Source organism: Callithrix jacchus, chromosome 16 (genome assembly GCF_049354715.1).
Source record: "Callithrix jacchus isolate 240 chromosome 16, calJac240_pri, whole genome shotgun sequence".
Taxonomy (NCBI): domain Eukaryota; kingdom Metazoa; phylum Chordata; class Mammalia; order Primates; family Cebidae; genus Callithrix; species Callithrix jacchus.
The window spans coordinates 45040566-45066119 of NC_133517.1; the positions used below are offsets into that span (position 1 = coordinate 45040566).

At 37.6% G+C, this 25554-nt stretch overlaps 1 protein-coding gene across 4 annotated transcripts; it reads left to right on the top strand.

Moving 5' to 3' along the window:
- The first annotated feature begins 34 nt into the window (after positions 1–34).
- Positions 35–25554, top strand: IMPA1 (inositol monophosphatase 1). 4 transcript variants are annotated; one of them, XM_035277572.3, is made up of 9 exons: positions 35–112; positions 3209–3294; positions 4012–4145; positions 4938–5042; positions 7768–7813; positions 10079–10187; positions 12792–12900; positions 22852–23003; positions 24044–25554. In XM_035277572.3, exons 2-9 carry the CDS (start codon positions 3232–3234, stop codon positions 24157–24159), a joined length of 834 nt encoding a protein of 277 aa, XP_035133463.1. In that variant the 5' UTR covers positions 35–112; positions 3209–3231; the 3' UTR covers positions 24160–25554. The 4 variants fall into 4 exon arrangements, with proteins under 4 accessions (XP_035133463.1, XP_008981081.1, XP_008981082.1 ...); XM_008982833.5 differs by having other exon boundaries at positions 3229–3294; XM_008982834.5 differs by having other exon boundaries at positions 3232–3294.

Sequence of the window (25554 nt, forward strand, 5' to 3'; positions counted from 1 at the left end):
TAACGGAGTTTTAAAAGGCGGAACTTCCTGTTGCGAGAAGCCCCTCTACCTCCGGAAGAGCCGAGCGTGATAACCACGGGCGCAGAGCTAGAAGGACGCCCTCTGACTCAAGGTGAGACCCCTGTTTTCCTCGCGCCCCCTCTCTACACCCTCCGGGTTCGGCCGGCGCTGTGGGTTTTCAGGGTGGCCCCTTCCCTCCGCAGGGGCGGGGAGGAGCGCGGTGCGCGAACAGCGCCTGGGGCGGAGGCCGCATCTGGGTGACCCCTGCCTGCCGCGTTTTCCGGAGCTGCCCTGGGGTGACCAGGAATAGTTCCGACGTTGGAGTAGCGATTCGCCCACGCGACCTCACTTAACCTCCGTGGCGGCTTCTGTAGAATATTTGCCCCTTTTCATGTGCCCGACTCCGAAAAGCTCAGAGAAACTTGGCGCATCTCCAGGGCTAGGTAGTCACTGTAAGTGATGGGGCAGCCCAGGTCCTGTGCTGTCCGCAGTCGCGCTGCTGGGACAGATGGCAGGCAGAAAGGAAGGTGGTCTGGCCCCCACGCTGGGAGGCTATGACCAGGACAGAAACAGCAGGAAACAGTTCAGGTGTTTATGGCTTTGGGAAAATGAAAGTGAGTAAACTGCAGAACCTGCCCATCAATAAATGTACCTGTGATTTCTGTACACACACACACACACACACACACACACAATGTTTTTATCCACCATTCCTGGCTCATAACTCCCATAGCCCTTGACAGCAACCTTGGACCACCTTTCTGTCTTAGAACTAGCCATGAAGAAATTCTCTGACCTGCCTTGTCTTGATTGTAGATCATAAGACCTCCATTTCAAAAGGGGTCTGGCCCTGTATACAGGAGAAAAGAGGGTTGGACAGAGAGGCCAAGATGAATCTGAACAGACAGTCCTTGCTGGGTTTCCACAGTCAGTCTGTTCCCTTTGGATCATACTGATGTTGTGGGGATCACATTTCTACACAGTTGTTAATCATGCATATCCAACGATGTCTAGACTCAATTGCTGTCTACCCAAGTAACTTGCACGTTTAAATCTGCAGGCCATACTTCTCTTGTGAGCTCAGGATCCATGATTCAGCTGCATAACTGATATCTTTTGATTTTACAGAGACCCCCTCATCTTCTACTAATTAAACTGATCTCCCAAACTCCCATCCATATCCCAAACTTGACTCTTTTTTTATTACTTCCTGTTTCAGTAGTCTGTGACCGTTATCCGTACAGTTGCCAGAGTGGGAAATCTGGGCATCCAGATTCAGAGGGAATCTGAATCTGAACTCTTCCTCTCCCTGGTACTCTGTAGCCAATCTGTTGCTGTTCTCCCAAAACAGATAGCTCTTGACTCTCTTAACTTCTCTACCAGCAAAACTTCCTTACCAGGTTTCAGCCAATCATCAGGTCTCCTCCACACTACTGCATCCTGAATGTCAATCTGCTAATCCTCTACCCACACCTATTTTCTACCTTTCTGTTCAGTAGCCACAACGAAGTGATTCCTGAAGCCTCTCCAATCAATGTGTTATCCCTAAGGCCCTGTAGGGGATGATCCCCACTACCTCCCCAGCTTTATCCTTTCTGTTTCCTTTGATTTCTGAGCTGTCACACTTAGGCCCTTCAGTTAGTCTTCACGTAGCAGGCATCCTGCAGTTGAGTGAGTTCATGCCTGTTCACTTGTTCTTCTCATCTTGGTTTAATCCTGTCTTCAGGAAAACCTGATCTGATGCCCAAGTCCAGGTGAAAGCTCGCCTGTTAGATGCTTCTCATTGCACTTCTCCTCCATAGCCTTTGTTTTTCCATTTATTACATTTTGCATGTAGTATTTAGTTTTTAATTAATATCTGAGACCCCTCCTAAAAAGTAAGTGTGAACAGGACCTGATTTTCCTCCCCATGGTGCAGTGTATAGCATATAATGGATAGTCAGCAAACATCTATTGAAGGGTGAAACACAGTGACTTCTGGGTAGAGAATCTCTAGAAGAGACAGTAGATTTTGAAATGGGACCAGAAGAATTTGTAGAGTTACATTAGTGTTGTTAGAAGGTGGGGGTATGAGTGGCTGGAGCTGTTTCTGGCAGAAAAGAAGCTGCAGCTTGAGAACATCTAGTTCTGTTAAGACTAGTGGAGCAGAATGGGAGTAAGAGTGAAAAAAAAAAGTTTGGAAACAATTCTTGAGGAGTTTGAAGGAGTTGCTTATATGACTCAGAAAGTGGCTTCCTTTAAAAATTTTTTTAAAAATGTTTTTATCAGAAAAAAAAGCAACAAACAGAAACTCACCATGTGGGTCTTTTGCCCTCCTTTCCTCTTCTGTCCCCTTTCTTATAATGTGGACCCCAAGCCAAGGGTTTCTGAGTAGTCTTCAAGATGTAACTCTGTGTCTTTCATTTTCTATTTTAAAAGAGACAAAATTAGTATTGCTTTATAAATGGTGCCACAGTTTTTAGTCTGACAGCTTAAAAAGCTTTACTGTGCTAGGTACAGACTTCTGAGTGTGGTCAAGCCAGTGGTGAGTTATTTTAGTCTTCAGAAGTCAGTGGAAAGTGGACAGTTTGGAACACAAATATATGTTGGGTTTTTTTTTCCATCTCTGAAACTCAGGGAAATGAATTTGCTTTTTTATATTTAATTTTTTGGCCCTGGAATTTTCTTTTCTCAGAATGTTATGATAGAAAGAACAATGGACTTTAAAATCAGAATTGAGTTCAAGTTCTGACTGTATCATTTGTATGTAATCTTAGGCAAATTATCTCTGAGCCTTAAGTTCCTCATCTTTACACATAATTTTTTTTAAGTACCTTTTGCTGCTTCCCTTCAAGCTTCTTTTATTTCAGTATTCCTAGTGTTCTTTCTCTTGTTTTCACTTTAGTATCCTTCCAAATATTATCCTAGCTTTTAAAGTATTTCTTCTGTCGTTTCTTATCTATTCGCCAAACAAATGTTTTGTTTTAAATGTAATATTATATGGACCACTGGAAAGCAAAGCAATTTTATGGAATAGTCTTTATTATTAAAATATTTATATGTAGATTAGGTAAGAAATTTTTTTTACTGGGTATAGGCATAAATCTTGGGAAAAACTATAGGGCATGGGTGAATCCTGACATGGCAGTCTGTTTCTAATTAAGATGCTTTTGTGAATTAGCTATTCTATAATTAAGACTTTTAAGACAGTTGTAACTACTTTGTACAGATATTTGTTAAATATTTCAGAAGATGGCCGATCCTTGGCAGGAATGCATGGATTATGCAGTAACTCTAGCAAGACGAGCTGGAGAGGTATGAACTACAGTTTTGTCAGTTATAATGTGATTGGTGAGGACACTGTGTTGTTGTCTTGTTTCGTTTGTTTGGTTTGGTTTGGTTTCTTTTTTTAAAACTGTCTTGCTTGTCACCCAAGCTGCAGTGTAATGGCAGGATCATGGGTCAATCCAGCCTCAACTTCCTGGCCTTGGGCTCAAGCCATCTTCCCACTTCAGCCTCCTGAGTAGCTGGGACTACAGCAGATATGAGCCACCATGCGCAGCTACTTTTTATTTATTTCAATTTTTTTGTGAAGATGAGGGTCTTGCTTTGTTGTCCAGGCTAGTCTTGAATTCCTGGATTGCCTTAGCCTCCCAAAGTGCTGGGATTACACACGTGAACCACCACATTTAGCCTGCTTTGTTAAATAAAATACTCATTTTGATCAATCTACATTTGTGTTCATTGTAGTAAATACTTTAAATAGAGCGTGTACCCTAATTTTATATGATCAAACTTACTGTGATGACAGTTGTGATCTAAAACACAATATAAGATTATATAATTTTTGTTTGTAGAAAGTCATAACTATTAAAGGCTTATTTTATAGATATATTTGCAAGACATTTTTAAGATTGTTTTTAAAGAATATTATTTAAGACAGATTGAATGTCTTAAACCATTTCTGTATGTTATCTTTTCATTTAAAATTGTTTATGCCTTTTCTATTTGTTTACCAAAAACTCTTTTTAGGTAGTTTGTGATGCTCAAAAAAATGAAATGAATGTTATGCTGAAAAGTTCTCCAGTTGATTTGGTAACTGCTACAGACCAAAAAGTTGAAAACATGCTTATCTCTTCCATAAAAGAAAAGTACCCATCTCACAGGTATTTTGATTTACTCTGTACAGGAAATGTTTATTATCTCACCATTTCCTGGGGTACGGTATATGAAAGTAGCTGAACTGCATGGTTCTTTCCAAGGTTTTCCATGAAGTTAGTCTAAGTGTTGGGGCTGCAGTCAACTGAAGGCTGGACTGGGACTGAAGGATCCATTCACTCATGTGATTGCTGGCAGATGTCAGTGCCTGGAGGGGTTGTCTGTGGGTAGCTTCTCTCAGTTCCTTACCATGTTGCCTCTTCACAGAATAGCTCACAATGTGGAAGCTGACATCTCCTAATGGGCGAAACAGAATGAATCAGATGCAAACCAGAGGGGCATTTTGTGAACAAGTCTCCAAACTTTTGTACACTGTCACTTCCATTTTATTGGTTAGAAACAAGTAACTATGGGTAGCTCATACTCAAGGCAAGGGACATTAGGCTCTGTATCTTGAAGGGAGGAGTATTAGAGTGTCTGGACCTATTTTTAAAATCATTACATCTCCTTAATGATTTCTCATCTGCTGCAAATGTGTATATGCATGCACCTTACCCTGGTATAACATCTTAGAATTTGAATTCTGACATTTTTCACATCAGTTTGCTCTGGGGGAAATAAATTAAAGCTTCTTTACTTTTATCAGTCCTTACCTAAAGGAAGAAGAAGCAACAATAGAAAAGTGTAGGGTACAGACTTTTGGTATGTTTTATAGTACTCTGTGTAGCTAAGGAAATGTTATGATTTGGAAATGGTTGAAAGCAATATAAAGATTAAGAGTTTGTCTTTCTTGCTTTTAGTTTCATTGGTGAGGAGTCTGTGGCAGCCGGGGAAAAAAGTGTCTTAACTGACAACCCCACATGGATCATTGACCCTATTGATGGAACAACTAACTTTGTACATAGGTATATTTTTAAATTTCTGCTATCATTACTCTTTGCATATTAACTGGATTGACCTGTAGATAGAAACATGTTTAGGAACATGTACACTTTAGAAAATTGTATACTTTGTTTATGCCTCTTTATTCTAATAAAATGCATATAAAGTATAATAGTGGAGCAAAATGTATTATGCAGACTTATCAGATATGGAGGAGGTAAAGAAATATTAATGTGATCTTGTCTTGCGGTGCCAAGTGCCCTGTTCACCATTCTTTTTCTCACTGTTGGCACTATCTAAAAAGGGAAGCAAACAAGATTGCTGCTTGGAGAGTGGGAATGGCACTTTGCACCACATGCCATTTTCTATCCTTTGAGTGTCACATACAATGGATCTGTATGGATCTATCAGTAGTAATTGTATAAAAATATGGGTTTTTTTCTTTCTTTTTTTTTTTGAGATGGAATTTTGCTCTTGTTGCCCAGGCTGGAGTGCAATGGCGCAGTCTCAGCTCACTGCAACCTCTGCCTCCTAGATTCAAGCAATTCTCCTGTGCCTTAGCCTCCCAAGTAGGTCTGATTACAGGCACCTGCTACCATGCCAAACTAATTTTTGTGTTTTTAGTAGAGATGGGGTTTCACCATGTTGGCCAGGCTGGTCTCAAACTCCTGACCTCAGGTAATCTGCCTCTCTTGGCCTCCCAAAGTGTTGGGATTACAGGCATGAGCCACTGCACCTGGCCAAAAATATGTTTTCAGAAAATAAAAATAAATTTAAAAATTTTTAAACTGATTATGGTAAAAAAAAGAATGTATTTTAGGCTGGGCATGGTGGCTCATGCCTATAATCCCAGCACTTTGGGAGGCCAAGGAGGGCGGATCATGCGGTCAAGAGTTTGAGACCAGCCTGGCCAACATGGTTAAACCCTGTCTCTAAAATACAGGAATTAGCTGGGCATGGTGGTGCATGCCTGTAATCCCAGCTACTTGGGAGGCTAAGGCAGGAAGATCACTTAAACCCAGGAGGTAGAGATTGCAGTGGGCTAAGATAGTGCCATTGCATTCCAGCTTGGGCAACAGAGCAGGACTCCGTCTTAAAAAAAAAGAGTGTATTTTAGTGAAACTAATGAAGTCACTTTTGGAATGTTGTTGATAGAGAATGAGTTCAGTCCAGGAGAAAAAACAGGCTTAAAAAGTGTAGGGAAGCCCCTTCCCTTAGTCCTTAGGGAAGTTAGGGCTGGGGCTGGCAAAAAATTAAAATAAAAATTACATGGGTGTTAGGATCAATAGACTTGAATTCTGGGGCTTTTTTACCAGCTTTTTCACCTTAAGCAAGTTAGTTAAACTTTCTAGGCCACAGTATTAAAAAACATTTATAAAAAGTCCATATTATTAGTACTTGCCTCATGGAATTGTTTGTTACTCGACTCTGTGAATAGTACCTTCAAGTAAGAACTTAGTATAGTCTGGCACAGGGTCAGTATATGATATTGCTAGAAGGAAGCCTGATGGAATTGCCCGTGAGAGTTAAAATTAGTAGCCACTTCTGGTGGAATTACATATAAATGTCGTATTTGAGGTTCCCATGTAGTTATACACATGTGTACTATATATACAGTCCTTGAAGTCTACAAAGCTAAGATTTAGAAACTATATGTGATAGAATGTTATATCTTTTAAATGTGGACAGATGCTAATATATTTTCACAGAATAGAAGATTGTACAATACAGTGTGTATAGTATGATCTTATTTTTGTTAAAATTAAAACTTGCTTACATATTTAGAAGTTTTTATTTCCAATAGCCTTAGCTTCATTAGTCTAATCTATTTTGTCTATTTTTTGTGAGTCAGCAGTTACAACTTGTGTTCAAACTGTCATGCAGCTATAGAAAAACGTTGGCTTAACTTTTACTTTTCAGATGTCAAGCTCAGAGTTTGCTGTTGGAGTAGAGATATGTAACAGCAATTTATTTTGTCCAGTGCAGTACTTGTGTTTATCATGGTCTAGGACATAGGGGGAAAAAAATCACTAAAATATATGCTTTTTAACCAAATCGAATTAAAAGTTTTTTAAATTTTGGCTTTTTGTTTTTTTTTTTTAAAGGACAGTGTCTCTACAGCTCACTGCAGCCTTGACCTTCTGGGCTCAAGTGATCCTTCTGCTTCAGCTTCCCAGGGAAGCTTTGACTATAGGTGTACACAACCACACTCAGCTAATTTTGTAATTTTTTTCTGTAGAAACGGGGTGTTGCCATGTTGCCTAGGCATGCTGGTCTCAATCTCCTGGGCTCAAGTGATCCTCTTGCCTCAGCCTCCTAAAATGCTGGCAGGAGTGAGCTGCTGTGCATGGCCATGAAAAAATATTTTTACATAGTTACTATATCTATGGAATTTGACCTTCAAAAGATAGAAAATGCTCTTTGCACTTCTATTTCTGGTTTCCCAGGATCCATCTCTGGATACGACCATTGTTATGAGTTTCTTGTGGATCCTTTCAGAGATGTTTTATGCCTATAGAAGAATTGTGTGTGTGTGTGTGTGTGTGTGTGTGTGAGATACTTCCCCTTTATCTCCTGTTTACAAAGGGTAATATACTAGACAAACTGTTCTGCATCTTAAGATTTTGTGGGGAGTGGAGATGAGAGTTTTTGTAGGAAAAATTTTATGAGTATTATATTATGAAAAGATTAATTTTATTAACTAAAGTTCTATGTTGGTAAATTTGTGTTTTGTTCTTTTTTTAAAAGATTTCCTTTTGTAGCTGTTTCAATTGGCTTTGCTGTAAATAAAAAGGTATGTTTTTTAAACATACAGTTGATTATATGCCTTGCTCCCATTTTCTGAGAAAAAGTAAATATGTTTTCATAATAAATTCAGGTTTGTCTATATATTTGATTTATATAACTGTATTATTTTGAATATAAGCTACAGGACTTAAAATTTTTATGATAAATTTTCAATGAATAAAATTTAATGTCTTCTGAGAAGCAGGAGTTGTAAGGATAAAATACACAAAAGTAACTGAAAGACAGTTCAGTATTTAGTAACCATTATATGTGTGATAGAGTCAGATGGGATAGGAGTTGATATGTGATTTAAAATGCATCGTGGAGGAGGTGAGATTTGAGCTGGGAATGCTTTAGTAGGTGTTAGTGAAGAAAGACATTAGAGACCAGCAAGTGACATGGGCCAAAGAATAGTTGGAAAATACAGTCTATTTAGGAACCTACACTTAGTTCAGGGTATGTCTTATGTCTAGATACATATGTCTAAAGCCCAGCAGAATAAAACACATAGCTATAGCATTTCCTTGCTGTTTGGCTACTTAGTTGGTCAAACAGTAAAGGATCGTTACTAACATTTTACCTACCTATCTTCAAGGAACTTTTGATATGTAAGATCAACATGTACAAAAGCAGTTATAAAATTTCTGAACATAAAACACAAATTAGACAAATGACAACTTGGCGCCAGGGGTGTATTAATTATTGAGAATGTCCAGAAGGAGCTAAGTGAGCATCCAGTATATAATCAGCCTTAGGCTGTGTACTAGACCTCACATGGAACTCACAGCTCAGCATGAAGTTAGGTGTGTGAACAGGTAAAGATGATATGTGGTGAAACCAAGAAAAAAATACTGTGGGAACACAAAATGTCACCAATTCTGCTGAGAGTAGCTTGGGCAAATCTTCATGACAGAAGGGGTCTTAGAAGTTGTTCATGTGAGTTGGCCCTTAGAAAACTAGGGTTTTTCCAGATGGGGGAAAAAAAGAGGAAAGTGTTTTAATCAGAAAGAACAGCTTGGAGAAGGTGAAGACCATGACATGTGTGGGGAATGGTGAGATGTTCACGGAGAGGGAAGCACTGCAAGTGGCCAGGACAGAGGTTAGTTTGGCCTTACTGTGAGGCACAGTGGCCAGTCCATGCAAGAAAATTTAGTTTTTATTTTTAGGTAATTGGTTTTGAAGTGGAAAGTGACAGATAATTCTAGCAATGTAGAGATTATACTGGGGTGTGGATAATTCTGAACTAAGTAGAGGCAGTGAGAATAGCCAAGGAAATGCCAAAATTGGAAAGTGTTTTTAAGATTAAATTTGAAGGAGATTTATGGGGAAGGAATGGGAGGTAATCAGGCAAGGAGTGATTTTGTCTTTGAGATTTTGCAAGACAGGGTTTTGAATCACAGGTTCTTCCCCCTGATTGTGAGGTTGATGGGAGCCAAAATGGAATTTGTGGACTGGAAAGAACCAACCTGTATGAATGTGGAGAGCTGAAAGGGAAATGGAAGCAATGGGAGAAGGAAGAAAAAAGGCAGAAAACTTATAACTTATAACAGTGAGGCAGAAAAGAGTGTTCTAAAATCATAACTTTGAGACGAATTAGTAAGTGAAGTAGAACTAAGAGAATAATGCTGGGAACATGGAGGTCCTGAATTAAGTGTTGGATGAATGTTGAGCCGGCAGGCTCCAATTCTTCAGACAAGGTATTTGAGGCAACAAACAAGAAAGTTTGTTGTTATTCTCTTTGTGGGACTTTGAGAATAATGAGTGATCAGGGCAGAAGCCACATTGTGATATATTAAGAGAATAGGAGATGCAAAATTACTCATTGGCAGTGAAGGGAAAAGGACAGAATAACATTTCAAAGGTTTTGTAAGGAAGAGAGAAACTTGATGAAAAGGTTTGAGAAGAAAAATTCAGGTGACAGGGGAATCAGCTGATGGAGTAGTTTTTCAGAGAATGTATGAGAGGGTAGGAGTCCTAACACAGGAGAAGTGTTCAGTTAGAAAATAGGAAAGCTCTGTCTTCTGAGTCAGGAAAAAGAGAGAGGGGTAAGGTGGGTGTTCTTAGATCTGGACTTGGATGGGAGCAGAATCAAGGATTTCAATTCTGGTGACCTCTTTCTCTTGATTAGTCTGGAAATTAACATTTTAAATATCCCACAGTTCAGCCATTTCAATCCATAGTTAATAGTATACCAGATTTTCTCAGAAAAAAGTATTGGCTTAACGATGAAATATACTCAGGTTTGGTGAAGGAAGCTTGTTTTCCTCTGCAGATAGAATTTGGAATTGTGTACAGTTGTATGGAAGATAAGATGTACACTGCCAGAAAAGGAAAAGGTGCCTTTTGTAATGGTCAAAAACTACAGGTTTCACAACAAGAAGGTAGGATTAATTCCAATTTTTGGTGCTAGTCATGTTGTGTACTCATATTTTATTGTTTTTTAATGTTCACCTATGTCTCCAAGTGTTAACTGATTGATAAATTGTGTTTATTTTCTCTATTCTTTTTGACTTCAGTTTTAAATGTGGAGTGGAAGCAGGGAAAGAAGTGTAATTGACAAACACTTCAGGGTCAGCATTTTGTGATAGAGATAGGAATATGATTAAGAGTGGCTTCCTATTGTGAACCCAGAATATCTGAGACAGGTCTCAGTGTTCAGGTTATAGGTAGATAAGCGACAAATGATTACATTCTTTTAAGTCCTGAATCAGCCTTTGAATATACAATTGAGTCAGTGAATCTGCATTTTTACATAAAGAATAGGGCAGAGGAAGCAATCATGTATGAATTTGTCTCAGGTGAGCAGAGGGTTGACTTTCTCTTCCACACCTGTGAAGATAAGCTATCATGCTGCATTGCCAGGGTGAAATTCAGCCGGAACTGTTTTAGGGTAAGGATCTTGAGGCCCACAAGGAATTTCCTTGTGGGCAAATTGTGAGGGAGTTATGTAGCTCTTTTGTCTTTGTATGTGTCTTATTTAGAAATTAAACAGGAGACAGATTTGCCTGACATAGTTCCCAGCTTGACTTTTTCCTTGGATTAGTGATTTTTGGATCCTCAGATTTATTTTCCTTTCACACTGTCCTTGTGGAGTTCATGGTTTATGTTTTATCTACTGCTTCTAAAATTCTTTGTAGAATTTCTCTGATCTGATATTCCTAGGACCAATTACCACAAAATAAATGGGTTGGGAAAAGTCCATTTAAGCTGGGAATCACTGAAAATGAGACATATATATTTTATATGAACTGAATGGCAATTTAAGTTTCTCTATTACATCTATCGGCCTAAAAAAAGGAAGCTCAGGCAGAATTAACGTAGAGAGTTTATTTGGGCCAGAGTTGAGGACTGCATCCCTGGACACACTTCCAGATTGCCCTGGAGAGTGCTCCACAGAATTTAGGAGAGGCTGAGGTTTTTAAAGAAAAAGGGACACATTGGGAGAAGCGGTGATTAGAAAAGCTGTTCTTCAGGAATTCTCATTTGTTTACAGAAATAACATTGTTTAGTGATTGGCTATACACTGTTGAATTATAGGGTTTATGACATTTTATGACTACTTGGCATCAGTTAGTCTGGAGCCCCCAAAGCAAGTGGCTTCAAGTGGTATTTAGCTCCAGTGGGAGTGAGACTGTCTGCTGGTATATTTTAAATGACTCTTCAGACCTGATAATTTAAAGGGACAGGCATTGTGTAGATTAAAACTTTTTTTTCTTTCTCACAGCTTACTGAAGTTTTAAGTTACTGTTCTTCCATACACCACATCAAGCATTTGCCACTGTTGCACTTTGAGATTCTTTTCAGTGCAGCAAGAACTTAAAGATACTTGCAAAACAGTTTGAGTTTAGAATCTTTCTAGACTTTTATACTTTTCTCTCTCAATCAAACACTTAATTAAAGAGCAGATTTTTAGGCTATTTCCTTTTTATTAAAATCTAAGACCCCATGAAACGGAGGATGCATTCTTATTTTCTAGATGTCAACATGTGAGAAAATATACATCTTGGATCTGAAGGAATGTGGTAGCTTTCATAGAAACAACTCTTTTCCTTTGCATAGTCATTCTTCACTTTACAAAGTATTAAATTATGTAACTTTTTTTTTTTTTTTCCCCAGACGGAGTCTTGCTGTGTCACCCAGGCTGGAGTGTAGTGGCACGATCTTGGCTCACTGCAACCTCCGCCTCCTGGGTTCAAGCGATTCTCCTGCCTCAGCCTCCGAAGTAGCTAGGATTACAGGTGTGCACCACCACAACCAGCTAATTTTTTGTATTTTTAGTAGAGATGGGATTTCATCATGTTGGCCAGGCTGATCTGGAACTCCTGACCTCATGATCAGCCCACCTCAGCCTCCCAAAGTGCTAGGATTACAGGGGTGAGCCACCATGTCTGGCCCTAAATTATGTAACTATTTAAAGTAGCACAGCAGTTTCAAAAATGCTCAGAACAAATATAGCTGGTGAATATACATCTTAACAAGTGGGAGCCGGTGAGATGTGGGGTGTTGAGTGTGTCCTGAGCTTCAGTCAGGATGTTTCAGAGGAAAATGGAAACCCCTGGATAATCTATCAGCCTTGTAAATGGATGTTGGAGATTTTTACTTTTGTTGTAAAAGTAAAATTTTTACTTTTACCGTAATTTTACTGTAATTTGTTTTCTTACAAATCTGTACATAAATCCCTTATTGAATTTAATCTCTCCTTTTTCCTTTTTAAATATTTAAGATATTTGCTTGTTTCCCACCAAAGGTGTTATGTATGCAGGCAAATTGGTTACAATATGTACTTTTTCAGGAAGGATCTAAGCAGCTGGACTCTGATGCTTATAAAAAGGATTACTTCAGAAAAATAAATTTATCAGTATTTTAATATTTAAATACAAACATTTGATAAAACAAGGAAGAGAGATACAAACGTTCTCGTGTGAATTCAAGTGTCAGATATTTTCTCGAATTCTAAATATTGAAACCTAACATTTCCTTTTCAGATGTTACCAAGTCACTCTTGGTGACTGAGTTGGGCTCTTCCAGAACACCAGAGACTGTAAGAATTGTTCTTTCTAATTTGGAGAAGCTTTTTTGCATTCCTGTTCATGGGTAAGCTGTTTACCTTCATGCTATCTCTCTTTGTATACGTGTGTGTGCATATACACACTTTTCTTCCCTTTACCGTTTTAGAGTAAATTACATACATTATGGTTTCTGAAGAATAGGGAGATTCTGTTCCATACCACGAAACCATTTAAGAAACCATTGATTTCATAAATATACTTTTAATCTAATTTGTCATCCATATTCAGTCTTGTCAGTTGATCCACTAATGTTCTTTATTAGCATTTGTCTTCGGATTCAGTCTAGAGTCAGTGTTACTTTTAGTTATCATGTCTCCTTAGCCTCCTTTGATCTGGAACATTTTCATTGCCTATGAAATTACTGACTTCCTTTATGTTTTCAAATTATTTGCATAGAATTCTACGAGAGAGACTCTTATAATTAATTTCTGGCTTCTCTATATCAGCAGTTATTTCCCCCTCATCACTTCTTATTTTGTCTATTTGTGTTTTTTTTCCTTGTTCTTTTTCTCAACCAGGATTTTAATTTTAGCTGTTTTTTTTTTTTTCTGCACTATTATTTTTGTCCTTATGCTTTCTTTTGGTTTTATTTCCTTTTTGATTAGAAAATTTATTTTAATTCCTTTAGGTTTATTGATGTAAGTATTTTGGCTATGAATTTTTATCTACTCATTATTTTCATTGTATCCCAAAGATGCTGATACTTACTATTATCATTATCATCATTTTCCATAAATTCTGTAATTGTATTTCTTCTTTCACTGAAGAGTTATATTCTTAAATTTTCACAAGGAGAGTCTGTCTTAGTCCATTTTCTGTTGTTCACAATAGAATACCTGAAACTGGGTAATGTGTATGTATAAAGAAAAGGAATTTATTTCTTACAGTTAGGGAAGCTCAGAAGTCCAAGGTCAAGGGGACTGCATCTGATGAGGGCCTTCTTGCTGGTGGAGAGTCTTTGTAGAGTCCTGCAGTAGCACATATGACATGGTGGGGCCGAGCATGCTAGCTCAGGTCTAGCTAGCACCAGTCGTAGTCCTATGATGACCCATTAATCTATTAACCCATCAGTGGATTAATCCATTCATGAGGGAATAGCCCTCTTAGAGACCCCACCTCTCAGTACTGCTGGATTGGGGATGAAGTTTCAGCATGAGTATTGGATGCAACAAACATTCAAACCACAGCGTTCCACCCCTGGCACCCCTAGATTTGTCTTTTCCACATATAGATACACTCATTCCATCCCCAGGGTCCCAAAGTCTTTACTTGTTTTATCATGAACTTAAAAATTTAAAGTCCAGAGTCTCATTTGTAAGCCTGTGAAATAAAAACAAGCTATCTCCTTCAAAGATACAGTAGTGACACAGGCATATGACAGGCATTCCCATTTCAAAAGGGAAAATTAGGCAAAAAGAAAGAACAGGCCCTAGGCAAGTTCAGAACCCAGCAGGGCAGACATGCAATCTTAAATCTGAAGAATAATCACTTTTGACTCCATGTACCACCTCATGAACACAATGGGGGTCGAGGGCTGGGTAAAGGCCTCTGGCAGCCATGCACCTGTAGCTTTGCAGGTATAGCCTATATGTCTACTGGCATGGATTGGAGTCCAGTGCCTGAAGCTTTCCAAGGTATACCTTGCATGTGGCTAGTGACTCCACAGTAGTGAGGTCTCGGTGGTGGTCCTGCTTTCATGGCTCCACTAGTCAGGCATTATCCTTGTGGGGCCTCTCTGTGGTGGCCTTACTTCCTGGGCTCTGCTGGGCATTACCTTGGTGGAGACTCTCTGCTACCTCTACCCCCACAGTTCTAGTGTGGCTCTGCCCTTGAGACAAGTCTCTTCCTGGGCTCCCAGGCTTCTGAGGACAATCTTTGAGGCCAAGTGGAGGCTGGAAAGCTCTACAGCTCTTGCTTTCTGCAAGCTTGCAGAATTAGTGTCATGCTGCCAAGATTTACAACTTATACCTTGTAGAGATGTGATATAACTCACACCTGGGATCACTTGACCTTGGCTGGGATGCAGGGAGCAGAGTCTTTGGTGGCTCTGGGCAGCCAGCGTTGGAGAGTGTCCAGGCCTGTTCCATGACACAAGTCTGCCCCAATAAGGGCGGGCCCATTGTGGACCTGTAAAGGGAGGGACAGTCTTGAAGATCTCTTAAATGCCTTCAGGTTCTTTCTTTAATTGTCTTTAGAAATAACACCTTGTAGCTGTGCTAATCTGTTTAGCAAATGGTTCCTGGCTAGCCCTTGGTTTCCCCCTCTGAACACACTTTTTCACTCTTTACTTAGCCAGATTGAGAATTTTCCAAGTTTTTCTGCTCTGCTTTCCTTTGTTTGTTTTGTTTTTTGGAGATGGAGTCTCATGCTGTTGGCCAGGCTGGATTGCAGTGTCACGATTATAGCTCACTGCAGCCTCAACCTCCTGGGCTCACCAGTCCTCCCACTTCAGCCTCCCAAGTAGCTGGGACCATAGGTTTGCATGACTACATCCAGTGAATTTTTGTATTTTTTGTGTTTTTTGTAGGTATGGCACTTCGCCATGCTGTCCAGGCTGATCTCCAACTCCTGGGCTTAAGCAATCTGTCCAAGTTGGCTTCCCAAAATGTTGGGATTACAGGTGTGAGCCACTGCATCTGGCTACTCTGCTTCCCTTTTAATTATAAATTTGTTTTTAAATTATTCCTTTGCTTGCAAATCTCAGCTTAAGTGGCCAAAAATAACCAAGCAGCTCCTTCTATAATTTGTTTAGAAATTTCTTCTGCCAGATACCCTAATTCATTACTGTTAGGTTTAGGCTTTCAAGAAACCCTCAGTCATGGACACAGTTCGGACAAGTTCTTTGCTGGTTTTATAACAAGAATGGCCTTTCCTCCAGGACACCTTGTGTCTCAGATAAAACTGAGGAACAGGAAAGTTTCCCAATTTTCCATGGCCTTGTCTTCTAAGCCCTCACCAAAATCTTCCTTAATGCTTTATTCACGGAAATGCAGGCATTTTCTAGCCTGCTTCTCCAAATTCTTGTATCTTCCACCCAATACCCATTTCAAAGCTGCTTCTACATTTTCAAGTATTTGTTATCAGCATTACCCCACTCTTAACCTGTAATTCGTGAACCTATGAATTGATGAATCCATTCATGAAGACAAAGCCCTCATGACCTAATCACCTCTTAAAAGCACTCCCCTGCCCGCTCCCTTCCCCCCCGCCATACTGCCACATTTGTGATTAAGTTTCAACATGTGTTTTGGAGGGGACAGGCATTCAGCCATGGCAGACACATTTTTGCTTATTTAAAAATGTTATCTTTTATCTGTAGTTTATTAATACATTATAATAATTCTGCTTTCTGGAACCTACTGATGTTTTCTTTGTACCCTATTCTATGATCAATATTTGTAAGTTTATACCACTGGAAAGTGGTATAATTCTCTATTTTCAGGGTATAACATTCAATATATAGCCAAAAGATTTACCTCATTAATTTTTTGTTTTTTTGGTCTACTTGCCCTGTCTTACACTGAGAGTCTCTGATGTATCAGAGTCTTTCAGTGTGTTTCTCTGTATTTCTCCTTGCAACTCTGTTAATTTTTATGTGTTCTGTGTCTTGTTTCATGTTTTTTGCTTGAAATTTACTTTGACATCAGAATTGCAATTCTTTCTTTCTTTTTTTTTGGAGACAGAGTCTCACTCTGTCACCCAAGCTGGAGGGCAGTGGCACAGTCTTGGTTCACTGCAATCTCCACCTCCCAGATTCAAGCAGTTCACCTGCCACAGCCTCCTGAGTAGCTGGGATTACAGGCATATGCCACCACACCTGGCTAATTTTTTGTATTTTTTAGTAGAGATGGGGTTTCACCATGTTGCCCAGGCTGGTCTCAAACTCCTGAGCTTAGGCAGTCCACCTCTCGGCCTCCCAAAGTGCTGGAATTAAAGGCATGAGCCACTGTGCCTGGCCCCTGATTTCTTATTGTTCCTATTTGCCTGATAAATCTTTGTCCATCCTTTTACTTTTTAGTCATTTGAATCACTGCATTTGAACAGTGCCTGTTGTATATAGCATTTTGTGGAATTTTACTTTAAGTCAATTTGAAAATATTTTTCTTTTAATAGATAGGTTAGACCTATTGATTTATTGATATGACTGCTTTTGTCTCAATTCTGTTGTATTTTGTGTTATAATTACTGTCTATATGATGTTGTAGTTACTGTGTTCATTTGATGTGCCTTCTCTGCTTCTTGTAAATTTTCTTTTATATTTATAAAGATTATGTTTTATTCTAGCACAGGTTTCTTTTGTAATAAAACTTTTTATAGTATCTTTAATATTCTTTTTTTAATTATTTACTATCTAGAATGTTTTGGCTTACCTGTTGCCTATATAACTATTTCCCATTGCCTGTATCTAGCTCTTATCCCATTTTTAAAGTTGCATTCTGTCTGCTTTACCAGAACATATTGTATTTACATAATCTTCAACCCACGGCCCTGCTCTTTGATCCTAGCTCTTTATTTGACATTATAAAATGCTGGAAGTCCTTCTTTGAAGTGTTCCAGCTACCTTTTTAATTGAATGAAGTTCATCCTCTGGTAGATTCCTTGCAGAAACATGTGCACAGTTTTCCCTGAGTTTGGGTATTTTCCAAAGTGCTTTTCTGTGGCCTTGAGACTTGCAGGACAGCTTGGCTGGATATAGTATCCTTAGTGAAAGTATAAATTTCTTGAAAATGTTCTTTCACTGTTGCCTTGCTTTGTATATTGTTTTGGGGAAATCTGATGTGAATCTAATTTTTCTTGGCGTTTACATTATTTTATCTTTTAACTGGAGGCTGTTTTTTTCCACCTTAATTTTTGGCTAACAGTTTCTAAAGGAAATATCTTAGAATTGTTCATTCTGGGTCAGTTACCTGTTTCAGTATATAGATTCATGTCCTTTTAATTTCTGGAAAGTTTTCTTAAGATGTAGTAGTTTAAATACTAGTGTACTTCTATTATAATTTTTTTTCTTTAAAGACATCAGTAAGAATGCTCCATCTCCTTGGTGTCTTCATTTCATCCACTTTGTCTCTGTCTCTTTTTACTTCTTTTATTGCTTTTCCTAATTTCTCTTTATTAAGTTTTCTTTTCATCTCTTCATTTATTGGTACCTTGTAATTTATTCTTTATTCCTGACATAATTTTTTCTTTTATTTCCCCACTCTATTTCTTTCCTGAGTTCAGTCATCTTGTTTTATGTTTGTGTTTTGGTCCATTTCTGCTCTTAGTTTCTATAGCTCTGATTTAACATAAAGTATTCACAAGTTTTTGTTTGAAAATATTTAACTCAGATTGAATTTATATTCATTTTATTCCCCTTCATTGTTTGTTTTGGGGGGAGACTTTATAGCAAAAACTGAAAGAAAAAACAAAACCACTTTTATTAACAGTGTCTGATGTTTTGCGGTAGTTTTGTGTGAATGTGGTCTACTTTTTTCTATTTCATTTCATTTTGTGATCAGGGTTCCTGGTTTCAGAATTTCTTATTTTGCCAGTTGTGCCCTTCTGTCCATTTTCTTTTATGAATATCTGGTGGTTGTAGATAGAGTTGGCTTCTCTTGTTCAATATTCATTTCTGCAGGATCTTTAAGTATTCACTCAGTTCCTACTTTTCTTCCACTTGTTTCCAAGGAGTACCACCTCTCTATCTTACCTGATTCTCCTCCAGAATCACAGCTTCTCTGAAGCTGCCTGGTCAGGTTCTGCATGTTTTCTAGCCCCTTACCTGTAGCCAGGACTATGAATTACCAAGTAATTGGTAATTCACTAATCTGTGCTCAGTGTTTTTGTGTTTAGTGTCTCACTTACTCTTTTCTGAGGGTGGTTTTGTCTTTGTTCCCTGTGGGTCCTCTGCTCCTCCCTGCTCTTTCTTAAAAGTCTTCTCTGCCTCCTCTCTCCTACTTTGTGTATCTAGGGCTTCTGGTGCTCTGTTAATTCATTTATTTGTTTTCTTCTCCTTAGAGATAGTTTGAGAGTTTGTGCTCACTGATTTCTAGAAATGCTGAAGGAATGGGTCCTAAGGGTTTTATTTGTTCTACTTATTGATTTCATTTTATTATTTTCCAGGAGGATATATAGGAAGTTTCAAAAATTGACATGCCATTATTATTCTCCAAACCTCAGAGGCTCTCTGTAATGACAGTTTTATATATGGAGAAATTAAAAGGAAATATTTACCCTATTTTTATCCTTAAATCTTCAAGCTAGAGATTTGAGGTCCTTAACTTTAAAACAGTTAATACTTTATTAAATAGCATTTCTTTGACCATCGTTGTCTATGTGAAAAATCACAATAAAAATCTGTTATTGAACAAAATCTGGGGATTTTGAATAACCACAGATAATATTTTCACCACCTACTATTCTTATCTTTTTCTTTTTGAAAATATCAGTGAATTAGAAGAGTCTTAGAACTGATCAAAGATCATCTAATAATCTAGCCTTATTTTGTAGATGAGTTGACTGAGGTTCAAGGAAGTGATGTGGCTGCTTGAGATCTCAAAGGTGAATGGAAATATTGACTACAATCCTGGCTCCCAGATCATTTCTCTTCAATATTGGACTTCTCTTACGAGTCAGAATCTTCAAAATACAGTTTGACCATGTACAAACTAATTATGTACTCTGCATATGTGGCCTATATACTAATGAGTAAAGTAAAAGAGAGTCTGGACGAATAGCTACAGAACTTCCCAGAATTATGCCCTTGAGGGAAAGGCAATAAACTTGCTGCTGCAGTGTGCTGTCTTGAAGCAAAGACTTTAATCATGGGCTGTAAAATGGTTATGTTAGTCATAAAAGAACTGCAAGAGGTTTACAGCTTTAACCTTTAATTTTGCTGTTGAATGAAATAAAAACTAATTTTTACTTCAGATTTTTTTCAAAAGTATAATCAGGAAAATATTACTAAGGAGAAATACTGACTTACTGATTTCTTTCATGATCTTTGCTGATTCTTCAGTTTTGCAATGGGATTTCAGAATTGCTTATGCAAGCAATGAAATTGAAGAGTTATAATCTGAATGAATGCTTTAAACCGGCAGAAACAGTCTAATAGTTTCCTAAGAACTAACATTTATGAGGCAAAGTAAATTATACTGGATCCATTTCCTTTGTTTAATTTTCAGGAATTCATGTAGATGAAATGCACTATGTATGGTATATGAAATTTCTGACATGGTTTAGAGAATAATTTTATCATAAAAGTAGCTATTTTTATTATGGATGGCTAGGCACTCTGCTATATGCTAGGCACTCTGCTGGGTGCTTTATAAATATTAGCTGTAGTCATTAGTACAGTTCTCCAAAGTAAATTGGAATCCTTATTTGATGACATGAAAGCAACAACTTAGAAAAGAAACTTCTTCAAGATTATGGTTTTTAAGCAGCTGAGCATGGGAGCAAACTCAAATCTTTGTTACATGAAACAATCCTTTTTACAGTGTACCATATTATCTGTATAGGCAGACCACAGCTGTATAGCAGGACTACACTGAGATAGGATGCAGAACACATAGCACAGAATCTACACCCTAGTCTTAATTACCTGGCAGTTAAGTAATCTGGTAATCCTTTCATAATATTTTCCATAAAAGAATATTCTCTTGCTGATTGCAAGACCACTTGCTTGAAATCCCATGATGCTCATTAGAAGTGACGGAAGCACCACTAGTAGGTATCACTGTTTTTCCACTAGCCTAGGATTCTATATCTGAATAGAATAACAGGGAATTACTTATGAAAGACCTTGGTATTTGCATTCTGTGATGTGAGATATCAGCTATCACATATCTCATGTTAAAAGTTGGGAAATGCACTTTTTTTTTTTTTTGAGACGGAGTTTCGCTCTTGTTACCCAGGCTGGAGTGCAATGGCGCGATCTCAGCTCACCGCAACCTCCGCCTCCTGGGTTCAGGCAATTCTCCTGCCTCAGCCTCCTGAGTAGCGGGATTACAGGCACGCACCACCATGCCCAGCTAATTTTTTGTAATTTTAGTAGAGACACGGGGTTTCATCATGTTGACCAGGATGGTCTCGATCTCTTGACCTTGTGATCCACCCGCCTTGGCCTCCCAAAGTGCTGGGATTACAGGCTTGAGCCACCGCGCCCAGCCGCACATTTTTTTATAACTAAAAAAATGCCATGAAAGTTAATTTGATTTTATTTATCTGGGAAACAAACATCTGTGCAAATTTGGTGCAATTACTACTGCTTTCTTGAATTTGATGTGTGGCAAAAGCATATGAAGGAAAACATGCCAAATCAATGACGTTATGTTATTCTCATCCTTTTTTAAATTTCTTTGACTTGAAGAATGTACTTAGATGCAATATTTTTTAATTTTAATTTTTGGGATATAAAAATTCATAACACCACGTTAGTCATCAGTTTCCCATGTTTTTAAATAAATAAACTCTGAAAGATCTCACTAAACATAACCCATTCCCTTATTTCCATCACTTTAAATAGTTGCAAGTTACATTTGAAAGTAACTTGCAGACATGATGATGTTTGTCTTCTAAATACACATTTCAGTGTGTATGTCTTTAATAAAAGGGACATTGTCTAACACAGCCACAGTACAATGATAAAGGAAAGGGAATTAACATGGATACATAATCTAATATAAAGACTTTATTCACATTTTGAAAATTTTAATCCAACATCCAGTCCAGAGTCATGCATTGTATTTAGTTGTCATTTCTCATCAATTTCCTTTAATTTAGAACTTGCTTAGTATTTGTCTTTTATGACCTTGACATTTTTCAAAAGTATAGGCCAATTACTTTGTAGTCTGTCTCTTGATTTTAATTTGTCTGGTTTCCTTGTGATTATGCATTTTTGCCAGGAATGCCACAGAAGTAATGTTCTGTTCTTCTCAGTGCATTTTATCAGGCACATTTCTTTTTGTCCCATTATGAGTGATTATAACCTGGATCATTGTAAAGATCGTATTTTTCCATTGTACTTACTATGTGTCTTGTGGAGAGACACTTTGACACTCTGTAAATATCAAACTTTAACCCACTCATTTTAACATTGATGATTCTTTACTGAATAAATTATTACTATAATTCCTATCAAGTGTATTCATATTTAACTTAACTTGTATTCAAGGAAGAGGTGCTATGAGAGGGAAAACCTTCAGTAATTTTCCAAGGCAGGCTTAGGTCTGTGCAGAGCCTGGTGTGCTGTTGTTGCTTTAGGCAGATGTATGATGCAAACCCAATTGAAAATGACCAATACCGTGATATTTTACACCTCCTAGAGACTATTTTCATTGTGGGGTATGTTTGTGTGTGTGTAAAATAATATAAGCTTTAATAGCTGGATTTAGACAAATATAATATACTTGCATTTTATTATAATAGAATTAAGCATTCAGTTTTTTCCGACAAATTTATTGTTTTAATGTTTAACTTCTTTTTTTTTTGAGACAGAGTTTCGCTCTTGTTTACCCAGGCTGGAGTGCAATGGCGCAATCTCGGCTCACTGCACCTCCGCCTCCTGGGTTCAGGTAATTCTCCTGCCTCAGCCTCCTGAATAGCTGGGATTACAGGCACGCACCACCATGCCCAGCTAATTTTTTGTATCTTTAGTAGAGACGGGGTTTCACCATGTTGACCAGGATGGTCTCGATCTCTTGACCTCGTGATCCACCTGCCTCGGCCTCCCAAAGTGCTGGGATTACAGGCGTGAGCCACCGCGCCCGGCAACTTTTTAAATTATTGCTTTGTGAGGGTTAGTTTTGTGATTTATATAACATACCATGATAATTAGATTTATACATATTTTTATTTTACAATAAGATAGCACCTCTTAAAATCCTTATCCTCTAGATTGGTCCAAGTTTCTTCAATTGACACTTGAAGTTAAGGAGGAATATCTTACTTGGAAGGATTATTTTTTTCCATTTTATTTCTAAATTGTATTTGCTAGGATCCGGAGTGTTGGAACAGCAGCTGTTAATATGTGCCTTGTGGCAACTGGAGGAGCAGATGCATATTATGAAATGGGAATTCACTGCTGGGATGTTGCAGGAGCTGGTATTATTGTTACTGAAGCTGGTGGTGTGCTGATGGATGTTACAGGTAAAATTATGGACAATGAAGCAGATCTCCACACTTCTGTTGGACTGTTCTCCATATATAGAATTTAAAATACTTTTTGATACATGTTATACTGCAGCTTTTGAAGCAGAAACAAGCTATATATTTATGTGTAAAATTAAAGTAAGTGTTAGGAGAGAGAGGTGAGGATAAGAGCTAATGGTAATGCGAGACTTATAATGGTAAATGGCTAATTCTTTTCTGGTGAGAGTTTCAGGTACTCCTGAAAGGCTGTAGAAAAAGACTAGACGAAGCTTGTCCAGTCTGCATCCCATGGGCCACATGCAGCCCAGGATGGCTTTGAATGCGGCTCAACACAAATGTGTAAACTTCCTTAAAACATAAGAGTTTTAAAAAAATTTTTTTAGCTCATCAGCTATCATTAGTGCTAGTGTACTTTATGTGTGGCCCAAGATGATTCTTATTCTTTCAGTGTGGCCCAGGGAAGCCAAAAGATTGGACAGCCTCGGCCTAGACAGTCACTGATTCTGAAGCTTGTACCCAGAGCTCTTTGAATGGTGACAGTGGTGATAGTTGATGATGGGTTTCTTCCACCATCACTCTCTGTGCTGCAACTAGAGAAGTGAAATATTTGCTTTGAGCTGATGGTGAAAATTTTAAAGTGAAGGGTGAATCTGGGTTGAAAGAATTCACCAGTGATCTGGGAGAAAGGCAACAAAGGAATGAGGAAACGGGAAGGACAATAGTATGAAAATGCATTGGATTTACATTTTCTGTTTGTAGATTCTTAAACAATAAAGAGGCAATAAGAATGCATAAAAATAGAAATAGAGAAAATATGACATTTTCTGATAGGACTTCATTATTTAATCAAAAATTATGCTTAGATACTTATATATTGCCTGTGATTCCACATTGTAGAAATGTAACAGAGTAGATTTTTGTTTAAGAAAACTGAAAGTATTAAAATGTTATGTGACCGTAGTACATACTGCTATACTAGTTTTATATGAATTATTTTTGTACCAGATAAAACTGTTTTCATACTTGTTTGCTTTTAGGTGGGCCATTTGATTTGATGTCACGAAGGGTAATTGCTGCAAATAATAGAATATTAGCAGAAAGAATAGCCAAAGAAATTCAGGTAATACCTTTGCAACGAGACGATGAAGATTAATTACAGCAGCCTCATAGTTAATTACAGATGCTTTTCCCTAGATTTGGTGACTCACGGATGGATATGTGTTTCAAGAGTATGATAATGCTTGGTTTAAATTCTCTTTGTCCAGGTTAAAAATTTGAAACTTGTTCCATATTTTACTATGACTAGGTTTGTAAGAATTGACATAATGTTTGTTTCATTGATTTAAAAAAATATGTATGTTAGAATGTACTTTAGGGAACATACCCAGGAAGTACAGTTGATAAGTATAACATCAGCTGAAATGGTCAATTTGGTGTTTCTAAACATCTATGGTCCCCTGAAATTTTGACTTACTATATAGGTGCAGAGACACCCACTTAGAAAGTTACCTTTTTTGAAAAAAAATTCTCTTTAGTTTTAAAAACCATATATAATTAAATTTGTAAGGATATATTGAATATTTTCTAGGCCAACATATTTTTCTTTGCAGAGAAACTTTTTTGTTTTATTCTTCAGGGTTCATATAACACCTGGCCCATTACGTACATGTCTAGGCAACTAAAAACAAACATTGTGCGAATGAATATTTTTAAGGTAGTAATTCCTAGTTATAATAGATACATAAAGTAATGAGTTCAACATTCTGTATTTTTGCTCCAGGCTTGAAGTAAAAGTTATCTAGTTAAATTTTTTATATTTTACATTACCATGCCATTTCACATTACCATACAGCCAGATAGCATTGCTTATTGTGGGCATTTATGCAGTGAATACATTTTCCAAAATAGTTAAGTTGTCTATTTGGATTTGCTTTAAAGTCCTGCGTAAAAGAGAAGAAACTATTCCTATAATAAAAAGCACTCTCATCAGATATCTGACATAATTTGATACAATCTAACATTTTACTAACTCCAGTATTCATGTTTTAAAGGTGTTTTCACTGATTTGACTGTGCTGGCAAATATACTGTATTGTTAATATTGAACTATTTATTTTTCTCTTAGTCTCTTTATTTAATTCACTTCATTGCTGCTGGATTCTCTTTGGCCTTTAAAAATATTTCTTAGTGGTCGTTGCCCTGCAGAACTCAAAAAGAAAATTGTACTGGTTCGTACACATTTTAAAAGGGATAATTTATTTTTCAGCCTTATCCCTTGGCATGTAAACAGAGTACTAGACTTATTGTAGGTTCATATGAGCTTTGTGCTGTAAAATGAAAAGTGCTTCTATAAAGTTTTCAAGGTAGGGGGTGATTTTATTGTTGTGTGTATCTAATAAATATGTTTGATACTAAGGTTTGAGTGCTGTTATTTTGTGCTGTTCATCACAGCACTTAAAACATCTGATCTTGTATTATTCTAGGACATGTTTTTGTAATTAAATTTATTTTAATTAAAATGATCATAAATAAAACTTTAAATTAATCGA